Raw genomic sequence first — 13,308 nt, 5'->3', positions numbered from 1 at the left:
CCTAATCTGGTGCAAACTTTAATCTCCTTTTTTTCTGATTTGAGCTATTTCTTATCTTCTTTGTTAGCTTGATGGGCCTGGCTCCTGTAGGCTCACCATAAATTAGTGCAGGGCACCTGATTGACTTTAGCCCTGCTGTAACTCAGAGCTCCTTCACTCAAGTGATTCACTAGCCTCAAACCTTCTCATTAGCTGGAACTCCTGATATGTACCACCAAGCTCAGCTTTTGGTGCTTATCCATTTAAAATTCAATTGCCTATTTCCATTCATTTGCATTGGAAGCCCCTTTTGTCTGAAACAATATTTCCATTCATATTTGTCTCTTAGAATCTCAAGTTTCCTTCAAAGCTCAGCCCAATACCATCTTCTACATCACACTTTTCCTGATCTCAGGTCCTGTGACACTTCCACACCCTCAAAATTACCTGTTATTTATTAAATATTTATTTTGTACATATTTGTATCTCTTCACCTGCTTCCTGAGACAATTTTTCTGCATTAATGTGGTTCCTTGTTTTACATATTCATTATACAGACTTTGTTTTCCCTTTTTTATTTTTTATTTTTTTATTAATTAGGGGATTGGGAAGAATAAAAATAAGATTTTTGTTAGTTGAAAAAATTAAATGAAAATTTAAAAGAATAAAGTTGTTAGATTAGGTGAGCTAAGAGAGTCTTTCTATTCTCATAATCTAATTCTCTGATCCTGAAGCACAGCATTCTAGCATTTGCCCTGCTTCTTTCTCCCCTCTATGAAGAATAGAAACACCCAATCCCACAGAGTTGGAGCTTGAGTCAAGAAAACCCTAGTTCAAATGTTGTTTTACCCTAGTAATTGTGTAAACCTAAGTAAATCACTTAACTCCTTCCTGCCTCATTTTTCTCAACTATAAAATGAGAAGGATAATAATAGCATCTACTTCCAGAATTGTTGAGAGGATCAAATGGATAATATTTGCAAAGCACTTAGCACAATGCTAGGTTTCTTCCTTCTTTCTTTTCTTCTCTCTCCCTCCTTCCCTCCTCCTTCCTCCATCCCTTCCTTCCTTCCTTATTTTCCACTTCCTTTCCTCCCTTCTTTCCTTCCTCCCTTCCTTTCTTCCTTCTATTGAGGTTGAGAAAGGGACCCCAAAAATTTGGTGTCATAGACCGGTGTAGTGAGGTGTCTCAAAAGAATTTGCAGGCTTTAATCCATTTCCTAGTCAAAGGGGCAAAGTTTATCGTAATTGTATACCAACTACAAGCAGATGGAATTACAAAAAATTAGCAAAGTCCCAAGAGTTCAAAGTCTCACCTCTATGGTGAGTAGGATCGTCAGTCAATTATAGAGGTGTAAAAGGATTGCCTTGTTTCAGTGAAGGCCCAGTTGAGATTCTGTGACCTGAAATTGTAGTGAGCCAGTCAACAGATTGTCAGAGCAATTCATAAATTTTTCTAGTTTTTTTCAGCAGGATGTGAATAGGAGCAAAGAGGGCAAGCAGGAGAATTCCAAGACAGTTGTTTAGCAAGATGTGATTGGTAATAGGACAAAGGGCATGTGATTCAAGTGTGTATTGGAGAACTTTTGTTTTGCAAAGTTGTTATATTTCCCTTTTCTTATGGTCAGCTATCCCAAATGTAGACAGAAGGGCAAGCATTATGGTAAGCAACTTATTCCATTAAACTAAACTTTTAAAGTTTTATTTGTAACATTCCTCTAGTCAAGGTCCCAGACTGGTTTCTTGGAAAGGTTCAGGCCCAGGTTGTGAGCCATTAATGAAATCTTAATGCCCATAACCCTTTGAGACTTGGGTCTAGATAAATCAGATGCTAACCATAGCATTTAGTTCCTGAACTCTCTCTTAAATCCTTGAGGTTTTTTAACTTCCTTCCTACTATATTTCCTTCCCACATTTTACCTCAGCTGACTGCCTCAGTCCTGCTGTATAAGGCCGTTTCTGGGTAGGTGGTTAAATATGTTTAAAGGAATGAAATTTCTCATTTTATAGTCAGCTCTATTTAGAGATTTTTGTTTTAAATTCAAAAAGAGGGCTGAAGTCCTACCTTCCTCCAATCATCCCAGCAGCATATACAGTATTCACTTGCTTTTTCCAAAATGCTGAAAACTTTTCTATACCATCAGTATGTCCCCTTATATACTGATATCCCCCCCCCCCATCTTAAAATTTGGCTCAGATTATAATATTAATTATATATGTCCTAACATGTAGGCAACTATGTGGCCCAGTGAATAGAGTGATTGGCCTGGAATCAGGAAGGCCCAAATTCACATCTGACCTCAAATAAAATAGCTTTGTGGCTCTGGATGATTCATTTAATCTGTGTAAAATGGAATGGACAATAATAGTACTTACCTCCCACAGTTGTTAGAGGATTAAATGAAATAATACTTTTAAAGTATTAAAGCTATAGCTTGAGCTGAGTAATTATTATTATTATTCCCTAGCTCAGAAAGAGGGGTCCTCAAACTACAGCCCGCGGGCCAGATGCGGCAGCTGAGGACGATTATCTCCCTTACCCAGGTCTATGAAGTTGCTTTATTTAAAGGCCCACAAAACAAAGTTTTTGTTTTTACTATAGTCCGGCCCTCCAACAGTCTGAGGGACAGTGAACTGGCCCCCTATTTAAAAAGTTTGAAGATCCCTGGAATAACCTGTCAGGCCAAATTTTTGCTAATAATAAAAAATCATAAAACACTTTATAAAAAATAAAGGACAAAAATTACAAGCTTTAAAAATTTACAGATTAGAAAATAATACTTGAAGAAAACAAAACTTTTAATTAGATAATAAGTATAGTAAATACAAAGTAATAAATAGTTTGTATTAGAACAAGTATTCTAACATTAAAATGTTATTTTGCTGATTATTATTATTATTATTATTATTTTTGCTGAGGCAATTGGGGTTAAGTGACTTGCTCAGGGTCACACAGCCAGAAAGTGTTAAGTGTTTGAGATCAAATTTGAACTGAGATCTTCCTGACTTCAGGGGTGGTACTCTATCCACTACATTGACTAGTTGCCCCTATTTTTCTAATTTTAAAAAGTATTTTCTCAGTTGTTACTGATAAGGGGTAACCCTGAAACTGCCCTGACTTTAGGGTAAACTCTTGAGAACTCCTTGAAGGGGAAAAAACTCCTTGAATCCTACTGGAAGAGGCCTGCCTCAGGGAATCAAGTTATCTTGGTGGGACTGATTGAATCCAAGATCAATCCCTACTTAGCTCAAATTTAAGTAATCTCATTTAGCTGGAGATATAGATTTCTATTGATCTCTATTGAGCTGAAGATTGGCTCAGGACCACTCTCAGTAAATGTAGACCTGGGGGCAGTAATTTCATTCAATTGAAATTTCAATCTCAAATCTCTTTTAAAAGAGCAACTTTGGGGCTCATTTCTTTGCAGAAGGCCAAAGCAGGACATACCTTTTCAAGGAACCCCTCTCTCTCTATTTTTTCTCTCTATTTTTGGCATAGCTGCCTGCTAGGACCCCCTACCCACTAAGAATGCATTCTCTTCTCAGTGTCAGCCTCCATTTCCCTAACAGGACCTTGCAGAGGGCCAAAAGCAGGAATCATGCCAGGCCAAGGGATCTCTTCTTGGCATAGCTGCCTGTGAGGATCCCCCACTCACTGTGAAGAGACTTCCTCTTCTCAGTATTAACACCCCTCTTTTTCCTTCTGCCAAGATTTCTCTGGTAGGAGATTTTTCTGCTAGGAACTTTCTATTTATCTGGACCTTGTCACTGAGGAAGTCAGTCTTCCTAGCAAAGGCTGATTTCTCAGAGCCAACAATAAACTTTTTTTGCTAGTCTAACTTTTCATTTTTGTAGATTCTTTTATGAAGGATCTGCGCCAACCAGAAGCAGTTCCCACAATTCTCTGCCCTGCGTCGAACCTCATCATTACTAAAATCAACTCCCTCCTATTTGAGAAAACATTTCTAAAATGCAGCATAAAATTTAATTCCCAATTTTAATGCCTTTTTGGGTATCGTTCGAAATTGCTTTCCAGATTGGCTATACCAGTTCACAGCTTCTCCAACAATGTAATAGTGTGTGTCTTTTCCCACATCCCCTTCAATAATTATCACATTCCTTTTTTATTTTTTTCATCTTTACTAACAAGATGGGCATACTTTTCTTTTATTAATGGTTTGGAACATTTTTAATGTGATTATTGATAGCTTTGATCTTACCTTGAGTACTGTTTTCATATCCTTTGCTCATTTATTTAATGGGGAATGGTACTACTGTATTTTAAACAGTGGACATTTGAACTGTTAAAGAAATGCTACAAAGTCTTTTCCCCATTTACATGTTTCTTTTCCAATTTTAACTACATTGATTACAACTTTGTTAAAATTTATCCATTTTATCTCGTGATCTTCTTTGATCACAAACTCTTCTATCCTTAATTGTGAAAAGTATAATCTTTTCTAGTTCCTTAATTTGTTTGATATTAATCCATATCTTTCCAGTAACTTTCTATAGGTGATCTATAATAAATGATGATAATCTTTCAGTATTTTCACTTTTATCTATTTTGCATCTATCAGTCAATAACATATATATTGTTGTTTGCCCTTCATTTTCAAAGAAAACAAATGACATCACAGGATGAAATCTTAATTTGTATGTGACTTATTACTGGCCCAGAATCCCACAACAATAATCCACATAACACTTTGACAAAAACTACTGAGGTAATTAGTTCAACAATATATTTTTCTCCAGACTCAGATATTTTCATTGGCTCTTCTCTCTGAATTCTCTCACTCCTCAGTTCTGCCTACTAGATTTCCTGCTCCTTCAAAATCTTAGCAAAAGTTCTACATTCTAGAAGATGATTTTCCTGGTTCTTCTTAATGCTAGGCCCTCTCCTCTGAGATTATTTTCAATTTATCCTGTTGAAATACACGGGAGCCACCTGACAGTGGCTACTAGAGATCCAACTCAGAATGGATCTCCTCATGTGAGAGGATGATACAAGGAGACTGAGAGGCAGTTGCATTGTCTGACCTCTCTCCTCTTCCCTCTGCCTCCAATTTATCTCATTTCCAGTCGGCAACACCTGTGTCAGCAAAGGCTGCCCTGAAACTCCTTCAGATGCTATGTTCCACAGCTATGGAGGCTCTCGGAGAATTGACCTGTCCCTTAACATCATCCCATATACAGTTTCTTTGTAGTTATTTACCTATTGTCTCTCCCATTAGACTTTCTTGTGAACAGGGTCAGCCTTCTTCATTTCTCTGTATCCCCAGAATTTATTAGCACAATATCTGATACATAGTAGTTGTTAATAATTATTCATCCATCAACTATATACATTTTTTCCTTCCCTGATAGAATATAAGTTTTCAGAGGTCAGAGTCTGCTTTTTTTTTTTTTTTTTTTTTTGGTCTTTGTATCTCCAGCATCTAATACAATATGGGGCATGTAGTAAGTGCTTAATAAATATTTTCTGGTTGAATAATTCAGCACCTAATTATGTTCTGCATGCATTTACTCAGGTGTGCAAATTATTGAATTGGTCATACATTGTTTTTTCTGCCATTAAAATACCATTCTGAGGCTTTATTGTGATATGAAAAAAATCATCTTTTCTGTTTTCAAAAGTTTTATCTACACTTCATTTCAGTTAATCATATTCATTTGCATTTCCAGAAATCCTATTTTAAAATCAAAATACTTCTGGGAAGCTAAGAAACATTCAAGTCATACCGATTATCCCTTTCTTCTCAATAGAAAATGTGCTGGATTTGAAGTCAGAGGACTTAGGTTTATATCCTGTTTTTGATACTAATTGTATGACCTTTCACAAGCCACTTGAATTCTTTTGGCCTCAGTTTCCTAAAATGTAAAATTAGTTTTGGGTTAGATAAGCTTTGACATCATTTATGGCTGTAAAAAAGATATGTTATGCTATTAACATGATATGGCTATCCTATGTCTTGTTTGCGACAGGTAACCTATGTGCATAGGTTTTTGGTAATATTTTTCAGCCTGTTCATGCTAACCATCCCTGTGTCCATTTCAACTGAGTAAACTCACTTATAATTTTGATTCTTTAGAGACTATTTTATTTCATGACTTGTGTCCACATGGCATTATTGGAAGAATAATCCTGTAAAAAGAAGTAGGAAATGTGCGTATGTGTGGTGTATGTACTCCTGAGCTCCTATTACAGTACTTGGCACATGATAGTGGCTTATTGATTGATTAGTACTAAGAACTTTGTCTCAGTTTGAGATATTTGATAGTGATATCTACAGCAATTATTACATATTCTTCATCCAAAAAAAATTTCTGTAAATTTTAGGAAGAATTCTAATATGTAATATTTTATGGTAACCTACACACAGGAACTTATAATATAAAAAAGCAGTTTTATTTAAAATAAAAAAATCTAGATGTATACATTTTTTTTGTTCTAAACAAATTTAATAATATTGTACTACCAAGGGAAAAATACTTTAAAAAAATTATTGAATAATATAGCCTACTTTGGTTATTTGAAATGAAACAGAATGCAAAGCCTGAGTAGTTCAAAGAACTAAAAATATATGATGTTTATATCTTTCAACAAAACCTAAACTAAGCCTTCTTACTATAACAAATAAGGAAGTTTTATTTTTAACTTTTCTCTTGCTATGTCAATTTGAACTTGTCTATTTTAGTTTCTAATTAAGTTTCAATTCACTTGGATTTTAGGTGTTGAAAGTGGAAAAGTGAAGCTTGATATTTTAGATGAAGTCTCTGAAGGCTTTAAAGACCAAAAGATCAAATCTCCAGAGGAATTCAAAAAAACTAAAAAAGTCAGAAAGGTCAGTGTACTTGTATAAAAATATTATTTTAAACTTTTAAGAGTTGGTACATCTTAATGATCTGCTTTGAGTTTATGAAATATAAACTAACCTATCAAACTGAAAGTTTTTTCCAAAATTAATTTTGGGTAAATCTTAAAAAGTTATAATGTTCACAAAAATAAAAGCCATGGTCACATTCAGGCCTTGAATTAATGTACATTTATATGCATGCAATGTGAGCTTTCTCAAATTTTGCTTCCAAGACATCTTTAGATCTTCAAAATGCCAAAGTCTTTTAATTATGCCAGTACTTGTTGTAGTCTTTAATCTGAATAAATATTCACTAAGAAGGGCTTAAGAACATAAACCATCTTTCACTTTAGAATTATCAAATTTTGAGTTCAAGTCATGCATAGTAAGAAGTGTAAATACTGACTAAAACCAACTTTTAAAAAAAATTATTTTTTGAAATGAATTATTTGCGGCACAACTCATTCTAGAACTGGCTGTTTCTGTTATCCTAACCTTAGTTTGGCTCTATTTTCCTTTGATTTTTTGACAACTTCTATCTCCTAAATTTAAAATTGGCAGCTAATTATAATTGCCATGTCTGTGAGACCAAGGAAAAATACAGGATAATTTAATGGGACTTGATTTCAAGTAGATTTAAAAAAATGCTTTATTATTTACACAGTAAATGTTTAAGTAGATTGAGTTTATAGTGAACTCTTTTCAGAAACATAGAAATGTTTCTGAATGTATGTGAATGTGCCTGAAAAATTTGATGAAAAATCTCTCAAATCACTCTTGCATTCGAGTAAGGGAAAGACATGACTTTCAGTTTTTTTGGCTTCCATCAAGACTTCTCCTTATTTTTTATTCTTTATTCTATCAATCCTCCTTCCTATCTAGCTAACTAAAAGCTAACACTTATGTAGTGCTTTAAGATTTGCAGAATGTAATACACGTGTGTATGTGTGTATGTATACTTATAAACACAATATATGTAGTTTTACATACATACTTAAATATAGATACTAACTCATTTTATTCTCACAGAAGCCCGGGACAAAAACCAGTCCTTGTCATCAAAGAGTTTCCATTCTACTGGAGGATAGGGAATATTACATGCAAATAATTAAATGTATATGTGATAATTTAAGGTGGGGAGAGAGGGAGAACTGACAAGAAAAATCAGTAGACTTCCCAATAAATACATGAATCAAACTTTGAAAGAAGCTAGAGAACCTTAGAACCTAATGAGAGAAAGGAGGAGAGTGCATTCCAGCCATGGAGGACAATTATACAAAGAAAGAGAGGTGGGAGGGAGAGAGTGGGGTGAGGGGGAAACAGATACACAGAGAAAGAGACAGAAAGAGGGAAAATGCCTCTTTTAAAAAGTTAGGAAGAACTGGGTAGGCCAATTTAGTGGAAACTAGAGGAAAGAGTCATGTGTAGCAAACCTAGAAATGTGAACTGGAACCATATTATAGTTTGTTGTAGATCAAGAGGCCATTGGTAAATCTTGTTGTAGATCAAGAGGCGATAAAATAACATGACTAGACTTGAACCATCTAAAAATAATTTGGCAGCTGTGTGGAAAACAGAACTCAGGAATACAAATATTGTTAATATTTTCTAAATGATGTCTTTTATTGAAATCTGTTGAAATGATTGAGTCTTAGGAAAGTATCTTTCCATGTTGATTCATCTCATATTGAGTATCTAATAAAATAGAAACCTTTCAGCTTTGGGCTAAGAAGTGAAGTGATTTGTTGATCCCTATGATTTCATTGCTATGAGAAATATGGATGAGAAATCTCTTGTAACCAGTGGAAGTCAACAAGTTCTCTTTAACTTAAAATCTTAGAGAGTTGCCTGTTAACACTTGAGAGCACTGAAACACACCAAAGACCACAGAAATTTGGCTCAAAATGATGAGGTTTTGAAATGATGCCATTAAATGAAAGAAAATTTTGATTTGATACTATTTTTATTGTTCTAGAAACTTTGAATGGCTCGTTTCCTTTAAAGTTTAAGATTAAAGGTTGAAGATTCCTTAAAGTTTAATTTACATATTTTAAAAAATTCGAACTGAAGGTAATTTTACTTAACTTATTTATAATTCTTTCTTTCCTCCTTACCACTCCTATCTCAAAGCTTTCTGTCAGCCTTTTCTTTCACTTTACTGGGAAAACCAGTCTACTATTGAGAGCTCTATTATCTTTCCTACTCTAGACCTCAGAATACTCTACACCACTGCTCTTTTCCTTCTATCTTCTTTTTAGGTCCTTTATCTCATCTACTCTATAGCTTGTTACTATTGAATTGAATTGAAAATTTTTTCCTTTTCTACTCTCTCTTTCCCTGCTGGCTACAAACATGCTTAGTACCACCACATCTTTTTTTTTTTTGTTTTGTTTGTTTTTTTTTTTTGTTTTTTTAATTACCTTTATCTCAACGTCCTTTCAAGTTGAGATGATACTTTTTTCTGTTGTATTGCTTAAGTCTTAGAAAGTTATTTACACTATTTTCTCTACTTTCTCAGTTCTCACTTGTTAGTCCCTTGTAATCCAGCTTCTGTCCCTACCTTTCTACTAAGACTACTCTCTTTAAGGCTATTTTTTAGATCTCTTAACTGTTAATATTGTTTCTTCTCTGTCTTCATGTTGACTTTAATTTTTTTATGCTTAAGTATTTTATTTTTCTCCAATTACATATAAAGATAGTTTTCAACATTCATTTATATAAGATTTTGCATTCTAAATTTTTCTTTCACTTTCCCTTTTCTCTCCCTTCCTCAGGACAGCAAATAATCTAATATAGACTATACATCTTTCTCTGTAGATTTTTAACACTGTTAATTATGCCCCATTTCCAGTACTTCCCCTATCTTTGCCTTTCATGAATCTGAGCTCCTCTAGTTTTTCTCACGCCTAATAGACCATTTCCTTTGTTATATTATTATCTATGTACCATTCTCAAAACATAGGTATTCTCCCTAACTTCTATCCAATATCTTCCTCTCTCTACACATATTCCTGTAGTGATCATCTTCACTTGCCATAAACTAAGTAAATCGCTAAATCTTAAAGATTCCACTTACATAATATTCCTTGTTTGGATTTTCTCTTTACTTCCTTGACTACTGTTCACACCTATATTATGCTTTTTCTCCTTTTTCAGCTTCTCACCAATTATCTTGCTATATCAAATGGAAACCATTTTCTGGAAGACTAACCCTTTTAATTCTGAAGCTACCACCCTAGGGCTCCCCCAAGATCCTGGTGAATGCCTCATGTGTAACCCACTTTATCAGGCCAACTTCAGCCCTGACTTGCTTGCTGCTGCTTTGTTGCCTTGTATATATTTCCTCTCACCTAACTACTCAATCCTGTAATCTTCTCTCTAAAATGTAATGTTCTCTTGTTGGGGTTTTCTTGGGATCTGTGGGAGCAGACTTTGTTTCAGTTCTGAGTAATTACTCCAAATGCAGCCGGGTATTAAAATCCAAATCCTTTATTGTCTCTTTCCAAGTCTTGTCTCCTTTCCTGGAGCCTGGTTAGCTTAATTATCGTCCAGATCCTTTATTATCTCCTTCCTGGGGCTGGACTTTCTGGATTGCCTTTCAGTCTGGCCTAGAGAGCTTGAGTTCCCTCCTGCCTTCTCTGGCTTCTGAATCTCCCAGATTTCCAAGGGTTTCTGCTTCAGCCTCCAGACACAACAAATATGGAAGATGAAAGGAATCTGTCTCAACCTCTGAGAGCTTCTAGTGTGCTTGTCCTTCCTGGCCCTGAGAGCTTCTTGCTTATATACTGTACACTGAGTAAAAACAATCCTTTGTTTATTGTAGGATTAAATCAATGCTAAAACTAGATTTAACCATTGCCTCCTCAATTCCACTGAGTACCTTGTTTCAAGTTCTGGCCCATAACATCTCCTTGTAGGATCAGATCAATCATACTGAACCATGCTAAATTAGACAACTATTGTCTCTATCAATTACACTGACTTAGTACCTTGTAAGACTCCTTTGTTTCAAGTTCACAGTTTTGGCCCATAACATAATCTCATTGTCATTGTCTGGAAACATAATCACATCAGTATTATCATTGCTAATAGAAAGTGTTTTATACATCTACTACCATATTAATCTATCTCACCATGCTTATAGCTTTCTGATCCAAAATACTTTTCCCTGGCTATCATCCCCTTACATATATTTTCTCCTACTATTAGAATGTAAGCTTCTTAAGGAGCAGGGACTGTCAAATTTTATTTTTTTAAAGCTCTCTTGACTTATGTCATGTCACTGGACTCAGATGACTCTGGAGGAGAGAGTGAGGCTTTGTATATCTCTGCATCACTGAAATCCAATTCTTTTGCAGTTCACCTTTGGATATCATTGGTCCTCTTCAAGAATGAAGGATAAAGAAAAATAACAATTTTTTTGTCCTCCAGAGCTTAGCACAGTGCTTGACATATAATAAGTACTGATTAAGCAATTAATAATCATAATCATAATAATTGCTTTTTAAAAAAATACTTTTTAATACATTCATTTGTTCTTCCATTGTTTCCTAGGACAGTGCTTCATTATTGATCTCTCTGCTTTTGTATCTTTCCTCTGCAATCCATTCTTTACAGATTTCCAAAATAATCTTCCTAATAGAGTGATCTGACATTGTCACACTTCTGGGGGGAAAAACCAGAAACAAACCATTTAGTGACAATTTGCTTCTGGATAAAATATAATTCTCATTATAACATTTAAGGCCTTCTATAATATGGCTTCAACTCACCTTTCCATCCTTTTTTCATATTTCTCCACTTAATGAAGTTCCAGCCAAACTAGTTGCTAGCACCTAGTTTGGCTTAGCCATTCCCTGAACTCAGTATTTCATTTCCTGTCTCTGTGTCCTCACAGAGTATATTCTTTGACCTGTAAAGTGTTGCTCCTTTCTCTCTGCTCCCCTGTCTCTCTTCTTTTAAGGATCACCTTGGAGGTCAACTCCTCAGTGAAGCCCACTTTGATCCCCCGAATTATTTATAATTTATCTCTTCAAGTTACTTTCTGTTTACTTATATATTTATATGTTATAATTCTCTTAGAATGTAAACTTCTTGAGCACAAAGGTTTTTGTTTTTATTTTTGCATTCCTTGGCCTCATTCTGAGACAATAAACACTTAATAAAATTTTGTTTAATTGAATTGTAGGCAACTGCAATGGAAATTTATTTCATTTTAAGATGTTCTATTTTAAGAAGTATGCACAAATTTTAAGTAGAAAAGATTGAATATTAGAAATGGTAGAGGTTCAGAAGCATTTGGCGTTTTTAATGCTTTTCCCTGTACATCATGATTTTGTGGAAATAAGTATGAGAAAAATTTTCACATTAAGTTTTACAATAAACATTGCTAGATCTGTTAGTTTTGCCCTGGACTCTAGCCACAGATTGTTCACATCTTGATACCAAGCATCTCACTGTTGTTCCCTGATATTCTGTGCTCCCATACCTCAGGGGAGAGAGTCTGGCTGTAGTAATGGAAATTTAACAGCACTTCTGGAAAAATATCTCAAATTACATGTCCCTCCTTGGGGTAAGTTAGTTGTGTTTTCTTTGTGCATTTACCTTTACTCACTGAGTAAATATTTCTTTAGCATCTATTCCCTACAAGACATTGTGCTAACCTAGGAATACAAAGACAAAAGTAAAACAGTGCTTTCTTCAAGGTGCTTCCATATTGCTAGGAGAATAAAACATGCACAAAGGAATTTTTTTTTGTGGGGCAGAAGTGAGTAGGTTTGATAAACTCTATATAAGAGATGGCACCTAAACTGTGTAATAAAGGAAGCTAGAGGTTCCAAGAGGCAGAGGAGAGAAAAGAATATATTCCAGACATAGAAACCACCTGTCAATAGACAAGAGATCCAGAGTTGATATGGAGCATAGCAAGGGGATGAGTTTGACTAGAGCAAAGAATAACTTAAGTATAATAATATAATATAATATTAGAAAGGTCAGTGGAAACCAAATTATGGAGTCTTAAGTGCCAAGCTTAGACCTTTTATTCAGATAAAGAACAACCTTTTTTTTTCAGTTTTAAATCAAATGAACAATAAAATAACACAATAGATAAGTGTCAGACCTGGAATCAGAAAGATTCATCTTTCTGAGTTCAAATCTAGCCTCAGACACTTAAGTAGCTTTGTGATGCTGGCAAGTCTCTTAACCCAATTTCCCTTAGTCCTTCATCTATAAAATGAGACTGAGAAGGAAATAGCAAATCATTCAAATATCTTTGCCAATAAAATCCCAAAAGGGGTCACAAGGAGTTGGAAACAACTCAAAAACAACTAAACAACAAAAATATAGCAGATATGATAAACACTGGGAATACAAAAAGAAACAAAAGATAGTCCTTTCCCTAAAGTTGCTTACAATCTAGTGAGTGGGACAACATGCAAGCAAATATATACAAAATTAACTATAAATT

The 13,308-nt window shown here is 34.7% G+C and overlaps 1 protein-coding gene across 2 annotated transcripts in view; it reads left to right on the top strand.

Moving 5' to 3' along the window:
• Positions 1-13,308, top strand: part of MCPH1 (microcephalin 1) — a 332,832-nt gene that overhangs the window by 70,540 nt on the left and 248,984 nt on the right. For both annotated transcript variants that reach the window (XM_051975986.1, XM_051975985.1), the window contains one exon: positions 6,715-6,827. In XM_051975986.1, coding sequence (XP_051831946.1) covers positions 6,715-6,827 — 113 coding nt within the window. The remainder of the gene's footprint in view (positions 1-6,714; positions 6,828-13,308) is intronic.

The sequence above is a fragment of the Antechinus flavipes genome, chromosome 2 (assembly GCF_016432865.1).
Source record: "Antechinus flavipes isolate AdamAnt ecotype Samford, QLD, Australia chromosome 2, AdamAnt_v2, whole genome shotgun sequence".
In the NCBI taxonomy this organism is placed as follows: Eukaryota; Metazoa; Chordata; class Mammalia; order Dasyuromorphia; family Dasyuridae; genus Antechinus; species Antechinus flavipes.
The sequence above is the reverse complement of the archived record's forward strand: the minus strand, read 5'-3'. Positions and strand labels throughout refer to the sequence as shown.